The 25,141-nt window shown below is 53.2% G+C and overlaps 1 protein-coding gene and 1 pseudogene across 1 annotated transcript in view; both read left to right on the top strand.

The window, feature by feature from the left end:
• Positions 1–92: 92 nt before the first annotated feature.
• Positions 93–23,325, top strand: LOC102874299 (annotated as a pseudogene).
• A 1,391-nt stretch (positions 23,326–24,716) lies between these two features.
• Positions 24,717–25,141, top strand: part of SYNGR2 (synaptogyrin 2) — a 3,624-nt gene continuing 3,199 nt past the window's right edge. The window contains exons 1-2 of the mRNA XM_006886350.1: positions 24,717–24,759; positions 24,880–25,118. Of these exons, the coding sequence (XP_006886412.1) occupies positions 24,717–24,759; positions 24,880–25,118 (282 nt within the window). The remainder of the gene's footprint in view (positions 24,760–24,879; positions 25,119–25,141) is intronic.

Below are 25,141 nucleotides of genomic sequence, written 5' to 3'. Positions count from 1 at the left end.
CTTCCTGGTCACCCTGCCTCGCAGGTGAGTCACGGCAACACTTTGTAGAAAGTGGGCATGTTTAGGGGTGTCTGGTGGCTCACGCATGTGTCATGCGAGGAAGTGTGCGGTGGGCCATGGCCCAGCAGGACACGGTCCACGCATGCCTGGTGGGCGATAGGTACCTGGACACTTCCTCCCACCCCCAGGTTGCTGGTGGAGCGGTTCTCCAGCCGGTTCTGGACCTGGCTGGGCCGAGAGGAGTTCCTGGTGCCCAAGAACGTGCTGGACATTGTGGCGGGCCAGACGGTCACCTGGATGGGACTCTTCTACTGCCCACTGCTGCCCTTGCTCAACAGCGTTTTCATCTTCCTCACCTTCTACATCAAGAAGGTGAGCGTTCGAGGCCAGGCAGCGGTGCCTGGGAGGGAGCCTGGCAGAGGTCCAACCGAGCTGGGCACACGTGTCCCCCTTTCTAACTTCCTGGTCTCCGCAGTACACTCTCCTGAGGAACTCCAGGGCATCTCCGAGGCTCTTCCGGGCCTCCAGCTCCACCTTCTTCTTCCAGCTGGTCCTTCTCCTGGGTCTGCTCCTGGCTGTGGTGCCTCTGGGCTACGTGGTCAGCAGGTGAGGGGCCAACGGGCTGGGAAACTGGAGGCCCCAGGACCGAGCTGGTGGGCGGGGCCGGGAGCATGGTGGGTGGGAAGAGGGGGGCCTGATGAGTTGGTAAAAGCCCCCTCTGGCCTCTCCACAGCATCCACTCCTCCTGGGACTGTGGCCTCTTCACCAACTACTCAGCCCCTTGGCAGGTGGTCCCGGAGCTGGTGGCCCTCCGCCTCCCACTGGCCAGCCAGCGTGCCCTCCACTATCTTGGCTCCCACGCCTTCAGCTTCCCCCTCCTCATCATGCTCAGGTACCTGCCAGGGCGCAGGGGAGGAGCGGTGGGTCCCAGGGAGCCAAGTTCCTTCTGTGCCCCGGGCAGTCCCCGAGAGCCCACCTTCTGGGTGTTGTGAGTGACCCAGGACCCCGAGGAGGCATAACGAGCTCACAAGTCGCAGCTGTGGAGTCACTCCTACTGGCCTGTTGTGGAGACTCAGGGTCATGGGAGAAAGAAAAGAGGGTCCTTTCCAGACAAGTGCATGCAAAGAGCAGACTCAGGGGTCGACGGAGGTCAGGAAGGACACCTGTGGTCTGATAAGTACCTTTTCTTCCCCATCTGCCCCAAGCTTGGTCCTCACCGTGTGCATCTCCCAGTCGCAGGCCAATGCCAGGGCCATCCAGGGCCTCCGGAAGCAGCTGGTGTGGGTGAGCAGGATGGGCAGGGCTTTTGGTGGGGCGTGGCCTGGGGCAGGCAGCGTGGGCGTGGCCTATGCTTGGGGTGGGTGTGGTCTCGGGTTTGGGTGATGTGGGCGTGGCCTCGGTTGGATGTGCGATGTTGAGTGGGCGTGACCGAGTGGCGGGGGGGGGGGCGGACGTGGTGGGCGTGACCGGTGTGATGTGGGTGTGGCCTCGTGGTGGGTGTGGCCTCCCCTTGGAAGTGTGGGTGTGACTTCGGGCTGGGGTGTGGACGTGGCCTCAGGCTGGAGGTGTGGGTGTGACCTTGGGTTTGAGGTGTGGGCGTGTCTGGGTTTGTGGGGGCGTGGTCTCTATCTGGGGCGTGGTTGTGGGCGTGGTCTGTCTTGGGATGGGCCCTGCAGGGCAAGGCTTTGGCCTGGAGCTGGCTTAGAGCTGACCTGGGCTTTCTGCCTGCTGGGTGGGCTCAGGCTCAGTTGTCACTCACCACCTGACCCCTTGCAGCAGGTCAAGGAGAAGTGGCATCTGGTGGAGGACCTGTCTCAGCTGTTAGCAGATTCAGGCTTGAGTGACTCTCCGTGCCCCGAATCCCCTCACTCCCGAGCCTCGCGCCCTCGGTCTTTCTGTCCCGGCTTTCCGTGCCCGGGCTCCCCTGCCCCCAGGTCTCCCCACCTGGGGCCTTCTCTCAGGTCTCCCACCAGGCTGCACTCTCCCCGCCCTGAGCCGCGTGGTGCTCCGACCTCTGTGTGCAGATTCCGCTTCTCCAGCACCACTGAGCCTTAGAACTGACCAGGTCTCCGCCTGGGATCACCGGCCAGCCCCACGCTCCTGACCACCAGGGACCACTGCCCCTTCAGAGCCTCCCAGCCCTGGGACAGAGCTTCTCCGAAGAGGGGCACACAAGAAGCAACGGGGGAGGGAACTTGTATTTATGTTTTTATTTCCTTTAGAAATTTTTTTTGTGTGAATGTTTTATAATGTATATTGGTTCAGTTACTCATGTATTCATCTAAGTGTTTTGAAGTTACTTACTTCTGGATCGAATTGTTGTTGTTATGTGCCGTCATGTCACCTGAGACCCATAGCGACCCAATGTACAGAAGCTCTGAATCCTGCCCTGTCCTCAGCCAGACACACCTACCCCCGTTGCCCTGGTGACCATATCAATCCATCTCATCTGGGGCCTTCCTCTCCTATTGTTAAAGTTTGACATCTCCACCTGGGAGGATCCACTGGGTGTCACAGATGATTGATCAGGTAAAGGTCAGTGGTTTAGATCCATCTGAAGAAACCTTGGAAGATGTCTTTGCTGATCTTCCCAGAGACATGAGCTTTCACGGCGGGGCACAGCTTCTCTCTGCACTCAATGGCTACCAGCGAGTCAAATCATTGCCAAGGCAACTCACAGCCGCCTGCGGGAGGGGCATACCTGCGTGGAGGCCTCTCCTTGTTCTGGTCTCTGTAACTCACCAGGTTTAAGTCTCCCAAGCCCGTCTGTTATTCTTCCTTTGTTATTGTTACATCAGATCTATTCTTCCTCTAATCCTGATGCCACACTTCTCCTCACACAGCCCAGACTCCCGGATAATCTGTTCTGCATACAGGTTGAAAAGGTATGGAGTTAGGACACATCCCTGGCATATACCCTTCCCAATTTTGAACAATGCAGTGTTTCCTTGCTCTGTTCTGACAACTGCCTCCTGGTCAAAGTATAGGTTTCGGATTAGCACAATCAAGGGTTCTGGGATTCCCATTCTTCTCAGAGTCAGCCACAGTGTGTTGTGATCCACACAGTCAAACACCTGTGCATAACCAATGAAACACAGATAGACTTTCCTCTGGTATTCCCTGCTTTCAGCCAAGATTCATCTAACATCAGCTACAATATCCCTAGTGCCATAACCCCTTCATCAACAATCTGCATTATGCAGATGACACAATCCTGCTTGCTGAAACTGAGGAGGACCTGAGGCGCTTGCTGCAGAAGGTCAAGGACTGCAGCCTTCAATATGGATTGAAGCTCAATATCAAGAAAACAAAGATTCTCACCACTGGGCCAACTGGCAGCATCATTATGGATGACAAAGAGATTGAGATTGTTAACAGTTTTAGTTTGCTTCGCTCCACAGTTAACACTTAGCACCAGTATCCAGGAAATTAAAAGACATATTGCAATGGTAAAATCAGCTGTTAAAGACCTCTCCAAGGTACTGGAGAGCAATGGTGTCACTTTGGAGAGTAAGGTGTGCCTGATACAGGCCATGGTCTTGCAATCACTTGCTATGCATCAGAGAGCTAAACAATGACTAGGGAGGATAGAAGGAAAAATGATGCCTTTGAGCTGTGGTGTTGGAAAAGAGTATTGAATATACCATGGACTGCTAAGAAAACAAACAGATTCATCCTAGAGAGGGTGAAACAGGGCTGCTCCTTGGAGGCAAGGATTCTGAAGCTTCGTCTCACATACTTTGGACATGATGCAAGGAGGAACCAGTCCTTGGAGAATGACGTCATGCTTGGGAGGGTGGAGGGACAGCGCAGGAAAGGAAGGCCCTCTATGAGGTGGATTGATTCAGTGACTGGGGTCATGGGGTAGGTGTGTCAGAGATGGTGAGGTTGGCACAGGATTGAGCAGGGTTTAGGACTCTTGTACAGAGGGTCGCTATGAGTCGCAGGTGACTCAATGGCACATAACAACAAGTCTATTCAGACTCACGGTGAGCCCCATACGGCACGGGGAACACCATGCCTGCCATCGTTACCACGGCACACTCAAGTCCATCATCCAGCCGCTGTGCGTTTCGAGTCCCCTCCAACTTAGGACACTCTCTGAGCACCATGTCAGTCCATCTCAGCTGATGGAAGTTAATCACCAGTTCTTTCTTCCTAGTCTTAGTCTGGAAGGTCTGCTGAAACCTGTCCACCTTAAGTGACCCTGCAGGCATTTGCAATCTGATGTCATAGCCTCTAGCATTATGATAACACACAAGTCATGACAGTGCCAGAGTGACCGGAGGTGTGTTCCTTCTTCACACGGGGGAAACTGGCCCTTCCGAGGTTCCGTAGTGGCCTAAGTCTGCAGTGTCTGCAAGGAGATAGCTGGGCTTTTAACTCAAATGTTGCCTTCAGATTTACCCTGTGCCCCCATGGGTCAGGTACTGTTCATAGACCTTCCTAGAGCCCATGTCAACCCAAGACTGTTGGCCTCCCTTTCTCCATCCTGATTCCTCTTCGCGGGTCATCCAGGGACAGGTGTCCAGTAAGTAACGCGAGCTCAGGGTTAGGTGTGCTTACAGCTCTCCAGTGAACAGGCTGACATGGGCTTAGATGTGGTGAGACCCACGGGAGGCTCTTCACCGTGGTGAGTAAGCATGAATCAGTGCTTCCCTTGCTTACTGGGTGCTCTGTCCCCCTCAAACTCATGGCTGCTGATGAAGCTGGCCGCAAGGGGTGGTGAGGTGACAAGGCCCACTCTGAACCCTTGGTGGCGCACAGACCTGCACTGTGTGAGATGATGGATGGGCAGCCACCTTGAGGCCAGTGCGTGGAGCTGGGAATTCAGCCCAAGGCTGCCTCAGCGGAAGCCCACCCAGGGCCCCAGCCTTTAAATGTCCCCAGCCTGGAAAGCACCCAGGACTGGCTCCACTCCAGACATGCCAGTGCAGGACGCAGCGAGGCACCTGGACGTATGGATGTAGAGTGCCCAGGGGGCAGCTGAAGGCCATCGGAGGAGCCCTGGGGTGCCCTTGGATAACCTCAGGCCCACCAGGGACCAGCTCCTGAGGGGTCCGAAGCTGGGTGCCAGGCAGTTCATGAGGTGGCCTGCTCAGTGACTCCTGTCCTGCAGTCCTGTGAGCACACACGGTCAGCGCTGCTGAGCTCCAGGCCCTGGGAGGCTGACAGTGTGGCGACAGATTCAGCGCTGTCTGGCCAGCAGAGGGCCACCGCCTGACCAAATGAGAGCAACATGTTAATGAGCAGCTGGGCCTTCAGTCGGGGTGGGGGTGGGGGGGGTGGGACAACAGACAGCCGTCTCGCTGCCCCTCCCCCAGCCCCTTGCTGTCTCGGTGTGAGTTGTGATTCTTGGTCTCCAGACCCCAGTCTCCTCCGCCCCCTTCAGCATGTGGAAGGGTGTTTGCTAGAGGAGACAGTGCTCTTGTGGCCATTGTAACTAGGGCTTTTTTGTTAAGCTGATGAGGCTGGAATGAAGTTGAGCGTTTTAAATCAGTCTCACAGAAATCTGCAAAGATCGACAGGCAGAAAGAGCAAGACTTGGCCTTCCCCTAGAACTGGAGCCCTGAATTCAGACTCCCAGCCTCCTAAGGGGGAAAGAGTCCAAGTGTTCAAGCCACCCCTCGCGGCGGTTCTGTTAAATAGCATGGAAACGCTCTCCAGATGGGACAAGTTAAAGCAGAGAGTGAAGGAGGTGAGCACAGGGTCTGTTCCCAGGGGTGGGAGTCAGAACTGCGGGTTCCAAATGACAGAAGGCGTCTCAAACCCACTCCACCCCCACCCCCATAAGCAAGAGAACGTGGTTGACCTCTGGGATGCCTATGTGGGCCGCCTGCCTCCACTGATGGCCTTCTCACTGTTTCCAGGGCGGGAGAAGGTCACCTTCTCAGACCACATACTACACACAGACCTCAGCTGACAGCTCCTGACCCTCATCAGAAGAGCTGGGCTGACAAGTGGACAGGACAGGAGTTGATCTTCCTTAATCAATAGTCGTCCATGGACAGGTGAGGGTAAATCTGACCTCTGACTTCATGTTGAGAATCACCATCAAGTTGAAGTCAGACGTGTCTATTCTCTCAATCCTTTTTACTGATTCTGACAGCTGACACCCCTAGCATGGCACTCTCTGTCTCTATTAAATTAGATAATTCGTTGCAATGACCACACAGAACTCACAGACAGACAGCATTCACACTGACAGGGTTATTCGATGTTTGTTTGGTTTTAGGTTTTGTCTTTCCTAGTTGTGGGCGGTCAAGTCGGATCTGACTGACTCAGGACACAGTTCTTAGGTCAGGACAGCTTCTTCTCTGCTGTACTAGTAGGTGCGGCTCTTCCTGGACGCTGGCCTCTTGGCCCTCGCAGACCTCAGCTTCCACTCTGGGCAACCATCACAAAGCTCTTTAGCTCAGGCAGGTGTCTGGAGGCACCCTCTCTGCCAGCAAACCCCTATCCACAGGCACTCAGCTTTCTCCCCTCACCGTCTCCTGCTGGTTCCTGGTCCTGCTGCCTCTGCTGTTGTTAGTTTTCAGCCTCAGCTTCTGGCATTAACACCTTATGTCACCTCCATCTAGGATGTTCTCAGGGCAGGCTCCTAGGTCCAAAGGACATCTGTCCTCCTGGCTGTTCTTCTTAGTGATCGTGAGATGCCCCTTTCCAATTCTGACGGCTCGTTTTAAGACACTAGAATGGCAAAACTGACGAGTCCCCTCGGTAAGACCCCATACACCTTATCTCAATGGTTCTGCCCCGAAGACAATTCTCACCATTGGGCCAATATACAATATCATAGCAGTTGGGAAAAAGACGAAGTTATCAATGATTTTGACTTGTTTGGATCTACAGTCAACAACCACTTTGTTGCCAGCAGGCACGAGATCAGAAGACATGATGCATTGGGTAAATCCTCTGTGAAGGGCCTCTCGAATGTTCTAAGGTGCAAAGACGTTAGTGTGAAGACGAAGTGGCACCTGATTCAAGGCATGCTCTCTTCAAGCACCTAGTATGTGTCTGAGAGCTGGACGATGGCTAAGGATGACAGGAGAAAAGCCAAGGCCTTCGAGTGCGGTGTTGGAGAATCACAATATCCCCTGAGCTGCTGAGAGAACAAACGAGGGTTTCTGCCGAATGCACAGTCAGGGAGCTCTTTGGAGATGAGGGAGCCAAAGCTTTGCCTCATGTACTTTGGCCGTGTGTTAGGAGGTGCGAGTATTTGGAAAAGATGTCATGTTGGAGAGGTGGAGGGTCGGCCAAAGAGAGGAAGCCCCTCAGGGAGGTGCATCGATGTAGTGACCGTACAATGGGCTGTAGTACATTAGAGACCGTGAAAATGGAGCAGAATAGAGCAAGGTTCAGATCTGCTGTTCACAGGGTCTCTGTGAGCGTACGGGCACGTAACAATGGCAACTCTGTCCCAACAAAGGTGCCATAAGCTTCATTTACATTAACAGCAAGCTGCCCAATCCCCTTGGTGGGCTCCAGGTGCCTCATTTGCATAGTCCCAGCCACAGTTGTTCTGTGGGAGTTATAGAGATTGGCTAGAAGGACCATATTAACTTATTCACCGCACTGCGGTGGGGTTGGCCGAGAGACTGATGCTGGAGCAAGAAGGCAGCGCCCCCTGGAAGCAGGTGGCTACTTGGGGGCTGGGGCACCTTCCCTGCAAGAGGCCTCACACAGGCCTTTCCTGTAGCTGAGCTTGGTCAGAGAGGCCGGCTGGTCCAGGGCCTTGCCTGGGTATGGACAAGGAGCCAGGGTGCTTTGATAGCAAGTCTGGGGCAGGTAGGTGCAAAGAGCACTGGGGGGCTCGCCAGTCCCAGTCACACCTGTTCCCTTTGCTCTCTGCTCCAGGACCTCTCAGCCTCCAGCCTGGCAAGTGGAATAGGATGAGAGAGAGAGAGAGGCCTCTGTCATGGGCTGTCCCCCTACCTCGTGGCCCTTGTACCCTTTGAGATTTTTTAGACTCTGGGGCCATGTACTCACTCTTACCCTTCTCCCCAGACACCTTTAACTCTGTTGCAGATCACCTAATTTCCAGGGCATAGAAGTCTCTTTTTGGCCCATGCTCTCCCTTGACCAAGAGGAACCTTCCTCTGAGCTCCTGCAGAGCCCAGCTCTGGCCTGACGTGTGGGATGCACACAGGTGCCCAGGACCATCCAGCCGGAGCCCAGGGGAGACCCAACATGAGCTGAGTAGAAGCTACTCTCCTACGACTTGGCTAACTGGACCCGTACCCGTTTCTTTGTGAGCTGTTTAAGGGCCCCTGGCGGTGTGAAAAGTTACTGTTCTTGGCTGCCAGCCCAAAGCCTGAGTGTTTTGAGTCTGCCCAGAAGCACCGTGGAATAAAGGCTTGGCAACCTCTTTCCAGAAAACCAGTCACTGAGAACCTCATGGAGTTCAGGCCTTGGCTGACACGTGGTCACTTTGAATGTGAGCGGATTTCACAAATCAGGTTGGTGGTGTGACTACACCAGGTCTTTGGGAATAATCCAGATCTGTCACCCCATCTCCAGGGTGCGTGACTGGCAACTTTCGTTCAACTACAGCCTCCACTCTGCTCACCATGTCTGTCCGCTAGCCAGTTTCTGAGTTTAACACGGGTGTCTGTCCATCACTGGAGCCCAGAGACCCTCTGCTCAACAATGGTGCCATGTCACCCCTGCTTGGACTCCCAGGTGAAGAGGAGGGTCCTGGAAGAGGGTGCAAAGGCAGGAGTGGAGGTGGGGTGGTGCTCAGGCTCAGCCTGGGGTTCTGTGGCTGGGTTATCTCCCCAGTGCAGGCACCTGCTTCGCAGGCAACAGTGGGGCCCCTGCAGGGAGGCGGCCCCAGGAAGCTGCCAGGAGCCTGAGCAGAAACCCTGGACCCTGGCGGCCACCATGAGGCTCCTGCTGCTGCTTGGCATGGCCGTGCTGGGTGAGCACCATGGGGTCACTTGGAGAGGGGGCCGCCCAGGCTTTGAGGAGGTGGGATGAGGGTAGGGGTGGGCTGTGGAGCACAGGAGAGCAGAGCCGACAGTGAAGGAACACACGCAGGAAGGGAGGACGCAGCTGCATTTCAGGCCAGCACACAACGGTGTGTCGCTGCCTTGTCCTCCTGCGCCACGACCTCCTCATCTAAACAGCCCTGGGGACACACAGGGTTAAGCATTCAGCTGATAACCAAAAGGTCTGTGGTTTGAATCCACCATCTGACTTCTCAGGAGAAAGATGAGGCAAGTCCATAAAGATTTGCAGCTTGGGAAGCCCTGTGGGCAGTTGGTCTGTGTCTTAGAGGGTGGCTGTGAGTGGACATTGACTGCTGGCAGGGGGGCTGGGCTTGGATATTTACCCATCCCAGTATCCTGGGCTCCCTTCACCCCGCGCAAGCAATTGCTGAGTCTTGGGGCGTCATGGTAGAAGGTTTGTGGGGGTCCTACCCTCAGCACCTTGATCTCTCTTACAGCCACCAGTCGCTTCTCAGAGGACTGGCATGAGGAACATGAGTACCCAGAGGCTGGAGGGAGAAGTGAGCACAGCTGGGACCCTGTGTCAGAGCCCCATGGAGGGGCCTAGGCTAGGAGGTGGTTGGCAATGGAGGCCAGGGCACCTACAGACTAACAATTCTAGAAGCTTGTGGGGGAGCAGGGATCTGCAGATGGAACAGGTCTGGGTGGGGATCTCCAGGGAACAGGGCAGGGAAAGTCTGGGGCTTCCAGTGGTGGGAGGGTAGGGGGTGTGTCCTAGATGTGTGTGCCCCAACAGCTCGTCCCCCAAGCCGGGATCAGGACTGCCAGGGGGGTGTGACCCAAGGACACAGGGCTCAGGGAGAGGGCTGAGGGCTCTGGTGGGGGCACTTTGGCCCAGGGGACGCCCAGGTAAGGAGGCCCCTGGGGACCCGCTGAGGCTCACCCAGGGAGTGTCCCTCAGCCGCCACCAGAGGGCGCTCGGGTGTCATTGTCCACCTGTGGTCAGCAGGCAAGGACCCCAACTCCTGGCCTCCCCTGCCTGCCCTCCTGCCTGTCCCTGTCTCTATCCCTGGTGTCTGCCCAGGTGACAGCGGCTGGTCCCCTCTTTTCTGTGACCCCCCCCTTCCAGGTCCCAGCTAAACCCCAAGCTGCACCTCCCCCTCTATTCCGATTAAGGGCGGAAACTGGGCAGTGGTGATGCAGTCTCGCTTAAATGAGGTACAGACTAAACTATCATTTCCTCATTCGTTTTAAAAATAAATGGCCCGTGGTGATGCATCTCCACAGGCCCAGGTCTGGGGAAGTACCTGTCTGCTCACAGCCCAGTCTCTGCTGGCTGGAGGACACGGACTCCTGCTCAGACCCCCCCACCCCATGACAGCCCCCCAACACTCCAGCTTTATGCCTGGCACCGCTTTAGGCCCTCGGCATGCCACCAGATGCAGAAACAAAGGCAAGATCACAGGCCTCAGAGGGTCTGGGGAGCAGGCTTAGCGAAAGGAGGTGCATTCTACACGGGGTCACTGAGGTCTCTGATGGAGAAACTGGTGTGACTGGATAGCGATTTGAACCTACCTAGTGGCACCAGGAAGAAAGACCTGGTGATCTGCTTTTGAAAGGTTTACCAAACACTTAATGCCAAGTGGATTCCAACTTATTATAGAACCCCTATAGAAGAGAGGGCAACAGCCCCCATAGAGTTCCCAAGTTTACCGAGTGGGTAAAGAGCTGTGCTGCTAGTCAAAAGGCAGACAAGTTCAAAGCCATCAGCCGACCCGTGGGAGAAAGCTGGGTCAGCTCTGGGTTGGTGCCGGCTGGGTGATTCGCAGGAACAAGTCTTTATGGAAGCACTCTGTCACCTCTCTCTCCCAAGGAGTATCAGGTGGATTACAGCCAAATGCTTAACCAGTGTGCCACCAAAAAGCCCAAATGGAGTCAATCTTTGCAGAGGGGAGCAGTCTGCGTTTCTCTCTACTCTGAGGCACCTGAGGAGTCCAAACTGTCAGTCTTTTCTTATCAGTGAAGCCTTTAACCACGTGCCACCAGGGACCCTCCCATAAAAAGTGGGGGTGGGGGTGGGGTGTAAAAAAACCCCACTGTCATCAAGGAGATTCCAACCCTGAGCGGGAGTGGACCCTCCCATCGCATTCCTGAGGCTGTAAAGCTTCACAGTCAGGCTGCCTTATTATCTTCTCTCTGGAAAGGATGAGGAACCAACCCTCCAGCAGCTTTTCAGAAGCAGTAAATTGCAGTGGAAGAGATTGCCATCCTTCTGCTCCACAGAGTGGGGGGGGGGGATTCAGAGAGCAGCAGGGAGAGGAGGGGGCGGGTGGGGAGGGAGGGTGACAGAAAGCTCTGCTGAGGAGGGGACAGCGGGCCAGGTCAGGAGGGGACAGCGGGCCAGGATGAGCTGCCCGGTTAGCCTGAGTACAGGGCTGGCTGTGGAGGGCCGGGGAGGCGGGGAGAGGAGTCCGAGGAGGTCAGTGGTGGAGTGATCTCCACTGCTCTGCTGAGAAGAGACTGGATGGAAATCAGGCTCAGAAGTCTGGGACCCACGGGAGGGACTGGCAGGAAGGCAAGGAGACACGATGCCGATATATTTCTTCTTTAGAGGTCAACGAGATGACCGACACAGTAACAAGGTTCAGGTCAGTTGTCCCGAATGGATGGGAGGGCACCTGACAGCCATGAGTAGAGGGCCGGCTGGCAGCATCTGACGGTGGCTGCCAGGTGGGAGAAAGTAAGTGAAGATGGGGTCAAGGTTTTTTGTCCTGATCAGCTAGAAAAATAAGTACTGAAGAGCAATGGTGTCTCTCTGGAGACTAAGGTGTGTCTGATACAGGCCATGGTCTTCGCAATCACTTGTTATGCATCAAAGAGTTGGACCAAGGAGGATAGGAGAATTGAGGCCTTTGAGCTGTGGTGCTGGAGAAGAGTACTGAGAATACCATGGACTGCTAGGAAAACAAACAGATTTGTCCTGGAAAGGGTTAAACCGGGTGGCTCCTTGGAGGCAAGGATTCTGAGGCTCCATCTAACATACTTTGGACATGTTGTGAGGAGAGACCGGTCCTTGGAGAAGGACATCATGCTTGGGAGGGTGGAGGGACAGCGCAGGAGAGGAAGGTCCTCTATGAGGTGGATTGATTCAGTGACTGGGATAATTGGGATGGGAATGTCAGAGACAGTGCGATTGGCACAGGACAGAGCAGAGTTTAGGGCTGTTGTACATAGGGTCGCTATGAGTCGCAAGCGACTCGACGGCACATAACAACAACAACAGTTGTCAATGGGTAGAGTGCAACTCAGAAGACAGGCCTCACAGTCTTATTCCAAAATTCCCTGAGGATGTATGACACACACTTGTCATGACTCAGGACTGAGGTGACCCCTTAAAGAGGGCCAGGGTCCTCCGGACGCCTCGGGCAGCTCCGGCATCCTCAGAGGGAATGTCTAGGCCATTTCTGAAGAAGCACTCGGAGGGCTGGGCGTCTTGCTCGGAATCAGGCCTCCGGCCCCTCCTGACATCTCGTGAAGGACTCTTCAGCGCTGAGACCCAAGGTTCCAGCTGTCACAGAGCTCCAGGTCTGGAGAGCGGAGAGGGAACTGAGAGCTGCCTGGGCAAGTCCTCCTGTCTGCGGCCCGAGACCCACCACGGCTACTTCCTTCTTTCAAAGGCAGCACACATCCAGTCGCCCCACACCCAGCTTCTCAGCCAGGGCGCTGCTCAGCTTCTGGTCTCAGGAATGACAATTTGAGATGTGCTATCTTATCATCAAATGTTTCCACAGGGCTGATGAATTTTAAATTGAATGATGACCACCTTTTATTGGAAGCCTAGAACCATAAATAGGATTTCTGATGGCTCAGTGGTTAAATGCTTGACTGTCAACAAAAAGGCTGGGAGTTCAAACCCATCAGCCGGTGTGTGTGAGAGATGTAGCAGTCAGTTCTGAGAAAGGTTATAATGCTGGAAACCTACAGGGCACGTCTCTGCCCTACAGTGGCCTGTGAATCAGTTCACTCAAGGGCGCTGGGTGTGATTTTCAGTTCGGAGTTAGCTCCGTGAACCCCGTGATCACAAACAAGGAACTCCGGGGACATCAAGGCCGGTCAGCATGAGGTGCTCACAGGAGCAGTGTAGAAGACACCCCACTTTGAACAGCAGTGCCTGGGGTCTTAAACGTTCGTGGGTGGCAACGAGGTGCAACTTTGGTCTCTCCTCACCAGGAGCAAAGAAGAATGAAGAAGATCCTTAGGGAGCTCTGGTGGCCTAATGGCAAGAAGCTGCACTGCAATCTCAGAGGTACGTGGTTCGAATCCACCAGATGCTCTGCTGGAGAAGGAGGGGCAATCTCCTCCTGTACCAGTCAGATCCGATTTGACGGTACACACACAAAATAGAATAAAATTTTAAAAAAGAAAAGAAAAGAAGAAAAGAATGAAGATCAGTGTCACTGGCTGAGGGGAGCTCTGGTGACGTGGTAAGGAGCTGCTCTGCCCACCCGAAGGCAGGTGTTTGAAGGCACCGGCTACTCAGGGTGAGGGAGCTGGCCAGTCTCCTCCCATGGGGTTTACAGTCTTTAAAAACCAGCTTGGGGGTCAGCCATGAGTGGGTTCTGACTTGATGACACATAAAACTAACAGTTGGGTCCTTTGACTAAGTGACCCATGTGACAGTCAATCAGCATTGAGGCCAGAAGGACCCACATGGTGCCAGGACCCATTGTGGACTCTTCGGAAGCGAAAGCTCTCTGGTGGATTGGGAGAAAACTGGAGAGTGGAATTCAAAACTGTAAAACAGACCAAGCTTACGGGTCAGCTGGAACCTGGTTGAATCCCCAGACCGCGGCCCACCCCGAGTCAGCCATTAAGCTTTGAACAAAACTCCAAAGTGTGGTTTGACTTCCAACAGGCCTCGGAGGTGATCCACCAGGAAACAATCGATCACACAAGACCAAAGGGGCAGCCTTTGCCGAGAGTTCAGAGGCGTGAAAGGCTAGGGAAAGTCTGAAGGGTGGAAAGGAGAATCCCAGAGAGGAAGTGAGGAAAGTGCTGCTACCTCTGCAGGACTGTCATCTACGTGTGTGTCTGGACGGCCAAACGGGAAGTCAGCATGCTGTGTTCACGTCCACTGAGATCACACAGAAGTTAAAGAAAGGAGCCAGCCTGTGGCTCAGTGACACACCCCGTGTCGTGTCGTGTCCCCAGGAGCTAACGTCCCCTGGGGGGAGCTGGCTCCAGTTTTGTTTTCTTGCTGGCCTTTGAAGAAACACAAATAAAAACTGGGAAACAAAACTTAAAAAAGATAAAGGCAGCCAAGGGATGAACCTTGTTAGAATGGAAAGTAAGTCCCAGGTTTAGTACAGGTAGAAAAATGAGTGTTTATGCAAATCAAGCTTCTATTAATGGTGAATGGCCAGTGAAATGAAATGAAGGCGTAATTTTTTTTCTTTCCATATTTATGTCATGGTCATTTCCATTATCAAAAGGAGAGAAAAAAAAATAGAGAAGAATAAGAATCTGTTGGGAAGAATTGAGGAGAAAGAGAATCCCAGAGCATTTAATTATGCTCTTATGAAACCTATACCCAGACCAAGAAGCTGTTGTCAGAATGATAGAAGAAGGGAACACGGCACAGTTTAAAACCAGGAAAGATGTGTGTCAGCGTTGTACCACTGAGCGAATCAGAGAAGCTGAACTCTATGAAGAAGAATGTGGCATCAGGATCAGAGCAAGACTTAGCAACAGCTTACGTTATGCAGATGGCACAACCTTGCTTGCTGAGAGTGAGAAGGACTTGAAACACTCGGTGCAGAAGATCAAAGACTACAGCTTTTAATATACATTGCATCTCAACATCAAGAAGACAAAAAGCCTCACCATTGGCCTGATTCAAATAGGTGGAGGAAAGACTGAAATTGTCAATGACTTCATCTTATGTGGATCCACGATCAACGCCCTTGGGACCAGAAGCAGGAGATAAGAGATATATTGCATGGGAAAATCTACTGTCAAGGACTTCTCCAATTTAAAGAGAGGCAAAAATGTCAGTTTGAAGACTAAAGTGTGCCTGATTCAGGCCCCGGTCTTTTTAATCACTTACTATGCATCTGAGAACTGGATAATGAATACAGATGACAAAAGGAGCTTTGTGCTGTGGTGTTGGTGAAGAGTACTGAATATCCCACGACTACCAAAAGAACAAACAAGTCTGTCTTGGAGAAAGTGCAGCCAGAACGCTCCTTGGAGGCAAAGATGACAAAGCTTCATCTCACACACTTTGGGCACGTTGCTAGGAGAGGCTACTTCTTGGAGAGGGACATCATGCTTGAAAAGGTGGAAAGTCTGCAAAAGAGGGGAAGACCCTCAATAAACTCGACTTGATGGCATCTAACAACAACAGTGTCTATATGGAATGAATATATTTGTTGTTAAGTATGGTTGGGTCAATTCCTGTTCACCACGACGCCACGAGCAGCAGACAGGAACCTGGCCCTGTGCTGTGACACCCTTACACACTCTGACATTCTAGAGGCCACTGTTCGGTTCCTGTGTCAGACCACCTTGTTGAAGGTCTTCCACTCTTTCTCTGACTTTTCGCAGCACGATTCCGCCTGACAACATGCCTACAGTATGTGGGATGGAGTCTCAGGGCCCTTGCATCCTCACCCTTCCTCCGGGACAGACGTGCCCTCTGACACAATTCAGAGGCATCAATTCTTCTTCAGTCACTACTCTATGTCGATGTCCCACCACTGCTGAGCCAGGCTCCTGGGAACCCTCCATTGGCTTGTCACAGCTCTACGGGAGGAGACTGCTCCTCTTCCTCCTGTGAGTCTGTTGGCGGATTTGCACCACTGGAAAAGCACCGCCCTGCAGACTGCATCACCAGAGCGCCCGGATCCATCTGTATGTGTACTGACCCTAGTTCCTCTTTCCTCTAAGTCAAGACAAGAGTTCTGGTCCAAATGACTCTTTTAAGACTAGGGGATTTCTGTGTCCCAACGGCAGCATTGACCGAATTCTTGGTAACCTGAAAAACAAATCCACCGCTTCTGAGTCGACTCTGACTCATAGGGACCCTACATGACAGAGTAGAACAGCTTCCTAGGGGACTTCTTTTTAAGAAATTGTGATTTGGATTGATGTATACAGAGCAAGCTAGTTTTCCACTCAGTAGTTTCCACACATTGTGTCGTGTGACATAGACTTCACAAGCAAGCTGCCCTTTCTTCAAACCTATTCAATTTGAATGCTCAGCAAATTATTCAAGAGGCTAGACTTTATGAACAAGAATGTGATATCAGGATCAGAGGAAGACTCAACAACCTACATTATGTAGATGCCCCAACCTTGCTGGCTCAAAGTGAAGACTTGAAACATTTGCTGCAGAAGATCAAAGCCTACAGCCTTCAGTATGGATTACAGCTCAATATCAAAACAACAATCCTGACCACTAGGCCAACATGACGACAGATGGAGAAAAGGGTATAGTTGTCAGTAATTCTACTTGGATCCACAATAAACTCCTTGAATGCAGTAGTCAAGGCATCAAAAGACTTATCACACCAGGAAAACCTGGGGAAAACAGCACTGTGGAGGAAACTCCCCAAAAGTGCTAAAGAGCAGGGATGTCATTTGAAGTACTAAGGCGTGCCTGATTCAAGCCACCGTCTTTTCAATTATTTGCTTTGCGTCTGAAAGTTGGGTGACGACTCAGGATGACAGCAGAAGAATCAGTGCCTTTGAGCTGTGGTATTGCAGGAGAGAACTGAGTATCCAACGGGCTGCCGAGAGAATAAGTATGTTTTAGAGAAACTGCAACCAGGGTGCTTCTTGGAGCCTAGGATGGTGAAACTTTGCTTCACATACTGAGGGCATGTTTTTTAGGAGGACTCAGTCCTTGGAGAAGGGTAGTTTGCTTGGAAAGGTGGAGGGTCAGTGCGAGAGAGGAAGACCCTCAACGAGTTGGGTTGATATAACTGAGCAACGGGCTCAATCAGAGATTGTAAGGATGGTGCCAGATAGGCAGGGTTCAGAGCTGTTGTTCCAGGATTGCTGTGAGTCTAAGTTGACACAGACTTGCCAAGGCTGTAAATCTTGACTGAAGCAGACCGCCCCACCTTTCTCCTGTAGAGCAGCTGGGGGATTCAAGCCACCAATCTTTCTGTTAGCAGCTCAGTGCTCAATGCATGGTGTCACAGGGCGCCTTGACTTCTTCCTAGCAGCCCCAGGACAGTGCTGTGGAGAGGAAGCTTCCATTCTAGATACAGCCTTGTTTTCTCCACACCAAAGATTTTGCATGAAAACCTGCTTTTAAAAAAGAGATGTGCTCAAGAATCGGACCAGTGTTGTCCGGAAGTTCAGAAAGAGGAAGAGGTAAGGGGCGTGTTGGCGTCCCTGAAGCCCAGGGTGGGGAAGAAATTGGAGTTTGGAAGGTGCTGCCGGCTGTATTGTGTGGGGGTCATCAGGGACTCTGCACCGAGGCCTGGCGGCCACTCACAATAAAATAAAACACTGCTCAATCACGTCTGCTCCAGACCCCAGCACACACGGTGGCCACCACAAAGCAGTATCCAGTTAGGCTATGGCCACCTCTACTCTGTCCATAGGTTGCTAGCAGTTGGACTTGGCTCGGTTACAATGAGTTTTGTTTTCTGCAAACTAAGGGGTCATCTTCTAGCCTCTCTCATTCTGTTCATGGCCCACGGGTTTCCACTGGCTGATTTGTGGGCACAGACCACAGCTCTTTCTTCCTACCCTTGGTCTGGATGCCCCAGCTGAAACTGTCCCTCACGGGCGATCCTGTTTGACATGTCGTTGGGCTACTTTCCAACCTCATGGCCACACAGCGCAGAGCCACCTTCTTCCTAGGACAGGTCATCCCGCTGGCCCCTCGCCCTGCACCTTATCAGCCGAAGTGCTGGACTTACATCCAGTGTCTCCGCCCTCTGAGCCTGAGCTCCCCTCACCCTGCTTCCAATCCCTGTCGTGTGTTACTTCATTTACAACACCATGTTCTGGACAGGAGGCACCTACTACGGCTCTCCCAGCACTTCCTGTTCCTTTTTTATTTCATTTCGCCCCCATGTCAGTTGGATAATGTGCCAGCATTGTAACAAGGTTGACGGGAGGCACATACCATACAAAAGCATGAACTCCCAAGCACCACGCTCACAAACCGGAAAAGGACCTCTTGTTCTTTTTTTAAATTACTGGGGTGAAACTCCTGTAACAAACAATGGGTGTGTTACAGGCACAATCAAGTGACATTTAGAACATCTGCAATGTAGGGCAACTGCCTCCTCTATGAAATTCCAAACCCATCACCCCTCAGCCATCAGCAGGCGCCCGCTCCTGCCCGCCCAGGCCCCTGGAGCCACCACCCAACTCCACCTCTGGCCCTTTACAGATTCTGAACATGTCGTGACAGTGGGACCACATGGTATTTGTCGTATGCACCATGTCTTTTTTTAAAATTGATATTTTAATGAAAGTTTATAGAGAACATGGATTTCCATTCATTCATTCATTCATTGTTGCACATTTTCCTCTCTGACCCCCAATCCCCTCCACCATTGGCTTTTCTCTTAGAAAGTAAAATTATTTCATTGTTATACAGTCGCCATCACCCCTCCCATCTACTGTGCAGCTCTTACTCTGGGCTTATGTCATGCTAGTAATACCTAATCGTATATTCCTTTTATATAGTTCTCTCTTATTTGTTTCAATGCTGTGTACATTCTTTATCTCCTTTTTTTTTATTTTCCCCTCAACTCCCATATCTGTCCTGTTTTGTAATGTGTCACTATGAAGTATTTGTCCTTTTGTGACTGAGATATTTCACGCAGCGTAATGTCCTCCGGGGTCACCCATTTTGTATAATATTTCATAAGTTCCTTTTTTTTCAATGCAGCATAGTATTCTATTATGTGAATATACCACAGCTTCTCTATCCATTTGTTTGTTGGTGGGCACTTGAGTTGTTTCCAGCTCTTTGCTATTGTGAACAAAGCCACAATAAACATGGGTGTGCATATATCTGCTTGGATGGCAGTTCTGGTTTCTTTAGGGTAAATTCCCAGTAGTGGAATTGCTGGGTCAAATGGTATTTCTATTTGCAACTTTTTGAAAAAGCACCATACTGCCTTTCAGAGTAGTTACATCATTTTACAGTCCCACCAACAGTGAATACGGGGTCCAGTTTCTCCACAACCTCACCAGCATTTGTTGCTTGCTGTTCTGTTGAATTTTGCTATTCTGACTGGGGTGAGATGCTATCTTGTAGTTGTTTTGGTTTGCCATCTCTCTTAGAGCTAGGGATGTTGAATATTTCTTCATGTGTTTGTTCACCATCTGAATGTCTTCTTTGGTCAAGTGTCTGTTCATATCCTGTGCCCATTTTGCAATTGAGTTGTTTATAATGTAGTGGTGCTCGAGTATTCTATAAATTTTAGATATAAGTTCCTTATCTGACATGTCATTACCAAATATCTTTTCCCAGCCTGTGGCTTCCCTTTTTACCCTGTTGGAGAAGTTTTTGGATGTGCATAGGGATTTGATTCTTGTTGTTGTTGTTGTCATGTGCCATCAAGTCGCTTGCGACTCATAATGACCCTGTGTACAAGAACCCGAAATGCCGTTCTATCCTGTGCCAACCTCGCCATCTCAAACTCACTCATTCCCACCACTCCACTCACAGAATCGATCCATCTCATAGAGGGTCTTCCTCTCCTGTGCTGTCCCTCCACTCTCCCAAACATGATGTCCCTCTCCAAGGACCAGTCCCTCCTTGCAACATGCCTGAAGTATGTCAGACGAAGCTTCAGAATCCTTGACTCCAGGGAACACTCTGGCTTCACCCTCTCCAGGAGAAACCTGTTTGTTCTCCTAGCAGTCCATGGTATATTAGATTCTTAGGAGGTCCCATTAATCTATTTTATCCTCTCCTGGTTGTAGGTGCATCATGTCTTCACATCTGACATGGACCAGGAGCCCCTACTTCTTCCTTTGCCCGGGTGTGAACAGGCCACTGTGTGCTTCTCTGTCATCTGTGGATGGACACATGGGTGGTCCCCATCCTTCTGGGTTTTGAGACAGTGCCGCTAGGAACATTCAGCTCAAGTATCTGTTTAAGAGCCTGTGTTCAGGTCTTTGAGGCATGTGTCCAGGAGTAGAACCGCTGGTCACGTGAAATGTTGTCGGGAGGGGACCTTCCTAGAAAAGGCCATCATGCTTGGAAAGGTGAAGGTCAGTGAAAGAGAGGAAGACCTTCAAGCAGAGCGACTGACATGGTGACTCGAGTCTATCAGAGGCTGGTGCAGGGCAGGGCAGGGTTCCGGTCCGGTGTTGACAGGGCTCCCGTGAGTCACAGTCCACTGGACGGCACCTAATGACAAGGGCCCCTCGAGGGAGCCCTGGTGGCCTTGTCTGTGGGAGTGCTGCTGTCCCCAGGGCCAGTGCCTCCCTGGGCTGAGCCCACCAGGGGCGTGGAGGGAGGAGGAGTCTCCTCCAGGTGGTTTGGAGCCTGGAGACCCTACGGAGCTGGTCCTGCCTGATGTCTAGGAGGAAGTGGCCGCGTTTCTATGCAGTGTCTCCTTCATGTGTCTAAGGAACGCTGGTGGTACCGTGTGTTGAGTGTTGTGTTGCTAAGGGAAAAGTGAGCACTTTCGTTGTAACCCACCAGCTGGCCTTCAGGAAAAGGACACGGCAGTCCGCTCCCGTTACCACTTACAGCTTCACAAACCGATGGACGGTGGCCAGCAGACCCAGGGGACTTGAGGGCAGTGCTGGGCTTGGGTTTGAAGGTGCTGAGTCACTGCTGGTCTGTCTTCCTCCCTGGTCCCCAGATGTCACCTCCAAGATCTTCATTGACTACAAAGTCCTGGAGGTTTTCCCCAAGGGCCGCCAGGTCCTCATCACCTGCCACTCACCCCTCCTGGCCCCACCCAGCACCTACACCCTCCTGGGGACCAGGGGCATCGTGGTGGCCAGGAAGGAGGCGAAGACCAGCGACTGGGTCTCCTTCAGCATCAACATCACACTCAAGTCCAGGCCAGACCTACTGAGCTACTCCTGCCAGGGGGACTCCACATCTGGGTCAAGGGTCACCAGTGACCAGCTGCAGATGTACTGGGAGCTGTGGGCCAGTAAGTGCGGGGCCCCGGGGGGTTCAGGGTGTAGTGGATCCAGTGTCTGCAGATAAGCCAAGACCTCTCTCCTGGGGGTAGATTGCTGGGCTCCTGAGGGCCGGACTGGGACAGGCTGAGGGCAGAGGGTGAGGATGAGGCCAGGGCCACATGGAGTCCCTAAGACCTGGTCCCAGCGGGTTAGGGGCTTGAGAAGAACACGCCAAAGTGCTGGGTTAGGAGGAGAAGTGGCCACAGCCTGGAGCCGGGGTAGGAGCAGGGGTTCATTCAGTGCCCAGCTCAAACTCCTCAACTTGGTGCCACCTTTTTTTTTTATTGTGTTATTTTTATGTGTACCGTCAAATCGGATCTGACTGGTACAGGAGGAGATTGTCCCCTTCCTTCTCCAGCACAGCATCTGGTGGATTTGAACTCGTACCTCTGGGTTTGCAGTCCAGCGTCTTGCCACTAGGCCACCAGAGCTCCCTTTCGGCGCCACCTTTTCTACATTCTCTCACCTGACTTCACCACCTGGGGGCGGTCCACGGAAGTGAAAACAAAAGGAGGTTGTGAAATTTTTCTCACCAAAACCAGTTTCAACTCCCACCCACACTTCCAACCCCTGCTCTCCCTCAAGTCCACCCTGATGGAAACCAGGACCCCCATCCATTCCCGGTCTCCGACCCTGAGTACAGGGAAGAGCCAGCCTAGGGGAGGGCAGCCCAGCAAGTCAAGGAGCCCCGAGTACTGGCTTTGAGGTCTTGGCTGAGTAATCCAGCTTTCTGGGCCTCAGCCATTTCATTTGGAAAATAAAGGCAATGATAGCCTGAAGATAAACTCCCACTTCACCAGAGTAGTACTGCCCTGTGGGGTTCCCACAGCCACACCACCCTCCCTGCAAGTGCGAGGTGAACTTCCAACCACTAGCTTCACAGCCAGATGCTTTAACCATTGTCCCACCAGAGCCTCTTTTTTTTTTTTAAGTTTATTATTTTTTGTGTGTGTACCGTCAAATCGGATCTGACTGGTACAGGAGGAGGAGATTGCCCCTCCTTCTCCAGCAGAGCATCTGGTGGATTTGAACCGCACGCCTCTGGGATTGCAGTGCAGCTTCTTGCCACTAGGCCACCAGAGCTCCCTTCACCAGAACCTCTTACAACAACAATGCCCACTGCTGTTGAGTCGATCCCAATGCCTGCATCTTACTGGATTCCCAGGACTGTCATCTTTGTGGGAGGAAACCGCCTGTCCTTGAACCGTTGACCTTTCACTTAACAGCCTGTCATTTCTGATTCTCAGTGACCCTCAAATGCTGCGTAGAGCTGCCTCATGGTGCTCCCAAGGCTGTAATCTTTTCGGGATCAGACCCCTACATCTTTCTCCCATGGAACAGCTGGTGGGTTTAAACCACTGATCTTTCAGTTAGGTGGCAAGTGATTAAACAGAGCCACCAGGGCCCTGTAGGGCTTACAGGTGGGGAAACCCTGCACTTCACATAGGCTGCCAGGATTTGTCTCCACGCCATGGGGACTCAACAGTATTATGTATGTAGAGAAGCCCAGACTCAGGTGAAGAGAGTTCTGGGAGGGCTGCCTGGAGGAAGCAGCAGTCACAGGTAGCCCTCCAGGGCATTAACTGTTTTGTATTGAGGGGTTCTCAGTTAGGGCATGTGTGAAAAGCTTTCAGTCACATCTGCTAAGCCCTCTCCTGCCTCCCAGAGCCAGTGTCTCAGCCCCAGACCAACTTCACCCTGATGGACAGAGGGTCAGGCCCCACAGTGGAGGTGACCTGCCAAGTGTCCTCGGGCAGCCCTCCCATCACCTACAGCCTCGTGGGGAAGGATGGGCGTGTGTACACACAGCAGAGACCACCTCACGGACAGCCTGCCACCTTTGTGTTCCCGCTGAACAAGACGTCAGCCTGGCTCCAATGTCAGGCAGAAAATGGCGTCAGTGTCCAGTCCAGTGCCTTCCGACTGCTGCCCCCAGGTGAGGGACCCTGGGTTTCCAAGGGCCACTAGCTCTTCTGGGCTGGGAGGTGAGCTATGTCCAGAGGCAGGGTGGTGAGAAGTGGACTGGTCATTCCTTGGAATGATCTGCTCTCTGTTCCGCCTTCAACCCAGCTGCCCCTGCTTCTCCCCAGGAGAGCTGCCCCAGGGCCCCGCCCTCATGCTGGCTGGCAGCCTCACCTCCATCACAGCTGTGGCCTCTGGAATGTTGGGCTGGACCACGTGGGCCAGGTAATGGTGCTAGGTGTGGAGGAGGGGGGAAAGCTGGGGTGCCCATGCAGATGGGGAACAGCCGCCGGAGGGCTGCAGGGCAATACAGGTGCCCACACGACCTGAGGGGATGAAGCGTGCCAGCTGCCCAGGATGCAAGTCCCAGGCCCCCTGTGATGGTCAGCTGACGCTGGCCAGTACTCTGGCTTGAGACCTTTGTGATGTCCTGGGAACCACAACCACATGTCTGTGCCTTCCATGTGGAAACAGGTGGCAGGTGCGAGGGGGGGACCTCCTGCCCAAGGCCATGGGTTCACATGGCCGGTAGAGGTCACAGCCCACTGAGCTGCTGACCAGTGCCTGCCTTTTCTGTGGACACTGTCCAAGACTCTCATGGTAGTATCCTCTCTCAGCTGGGACTTTCCTCCCAGGCAGGTTCCAGCAAGGCCTGACGCCTCAGTCTTGCCTTCTCTAAAAGGGGGCACGGACTGGGCTTGGGCTTGCCTGAGAGCAGCGCTTGCCCCTCAGTGATTCAGCCCCCCTGCATTTGTGGGGTGAGTCAGTCCCCTGCCCTTCCTCCTGCCTCAGGCATAGAGGCATGCAGCTCCATAAACTTGGGGGAGTGGGGTGGCGTGGCTACTTGCCTAACCCAGCTTTCAACATCCTTGTTATCTAGGCTCTCATGAGGCTGAGCCCCTGGGATGGCCTAGCACTGGCCCTAAAGACAGACAGACGGCAGGAAGGGACAAGGGACAGACATGCCTGCCCAGCTGCTCATCACACCCAGCACTGTAGCTCCAGGATGCAGTTACCTCCAGGGCGGGCTCCAAGGGAAGGGGCTGGCTTTGTGCGACTGCACCTCCCCCCACGTCCCATCCATCCAGGGGGGGTCTCGTGGGAAAGGGTGCAGCCGCTGGAACCAGATCTGACCTGGTCACCTTCTCCTCCAATCCCTGCTCCCCTCTTCCTGGAGAGGCACCTCATTTCCTCTGGCTCCACCCACTCACCTTCACAGCTTGGGCGTACTGAGTGACTCTGCACCCCCTCACCCCCTCACCAGCAAAGGCCGTCAAGAATTTTCCCCTCCCTTGCCACCTGTCGATCCTGGGGGAGCTTCGCATTGCAGAACTGTTTTTGGGAAGGAGTCTGGCTTAAGCTTTGCCCAGGCTCGCTTTGAATTCACAACTTTGACTTTAAAACCTGCCTCTGCCGGTGTCCCTGCGAACTTCCTTCCGGTCCTCACACCATCTTGGAACCTGGAACCCCAAAGTCACCAGTTTGCACAGACAGCTCAGGGAAGAATTGGGGGCCAGTTGGGGTGGGGGACTTTGTGCCAGAAGCCCTGTTGGCGCAGCTTCGAACCAAAGAGCCTGTGTCTTGAATGCACCCGCTGCGCCGCGGGAGCAATATGCGGCCATGGGCTTAGGTCAAGATTACGCCCTGGGGACTCCACTGGCAGGTCGGCTCTGTTCTGTAGGATCGCTTTTAAATGGCATCTACAGCGGGTTTGATTACTTTTCTAGGAGGGGTAGGGGGACTCCCAGGACCGCGCTCCGGTCCGAGCCTGTCTTTTCCAAAGGACTGATGCCTCCTAAATACTTCTCTAAAGTATACGAGGCAGAGTTGCACCGTCTTTGCCCCAGTGTCAATGGCCTGAGAGCTCGGGGTTCGAGTCAGAGAGGCAGCCCCGGGGACTTCCTGGAGGAGGAGGCGGAGGGCAGGGCAAAGGGGGTGGGGCCAGGGCCCTCGGGGTTCCCCGGGGTCGAGGACTCTGGCCCTGGGTGGGGCGGGCAGGAGGCCGCGCACCTCCAGGGCTGGGTGGGCCAGGCGGGAGGCCGCGC

Source organism: Elephantulus edwardii, unplaced genomic scaffold (genome assembly GCF_000299155.1).
Source record: "Elephantulus edwardii isolate Elephantulus edwardi_28Jun2011 unplaced genomic scaffold, EleEdw1.0 scaffold00048, whole genome shotgun sequence".
Taxonomy (NCBI): Eukaryota; Metazoa; Chordata; class Mammalia; order Macroscelidea; family Macroscelididae; genus Elephantulus; species Elephantulus edwardii.
This window is presented reverse-complemented; position numbering and strand designations above follow the sequence as displayed.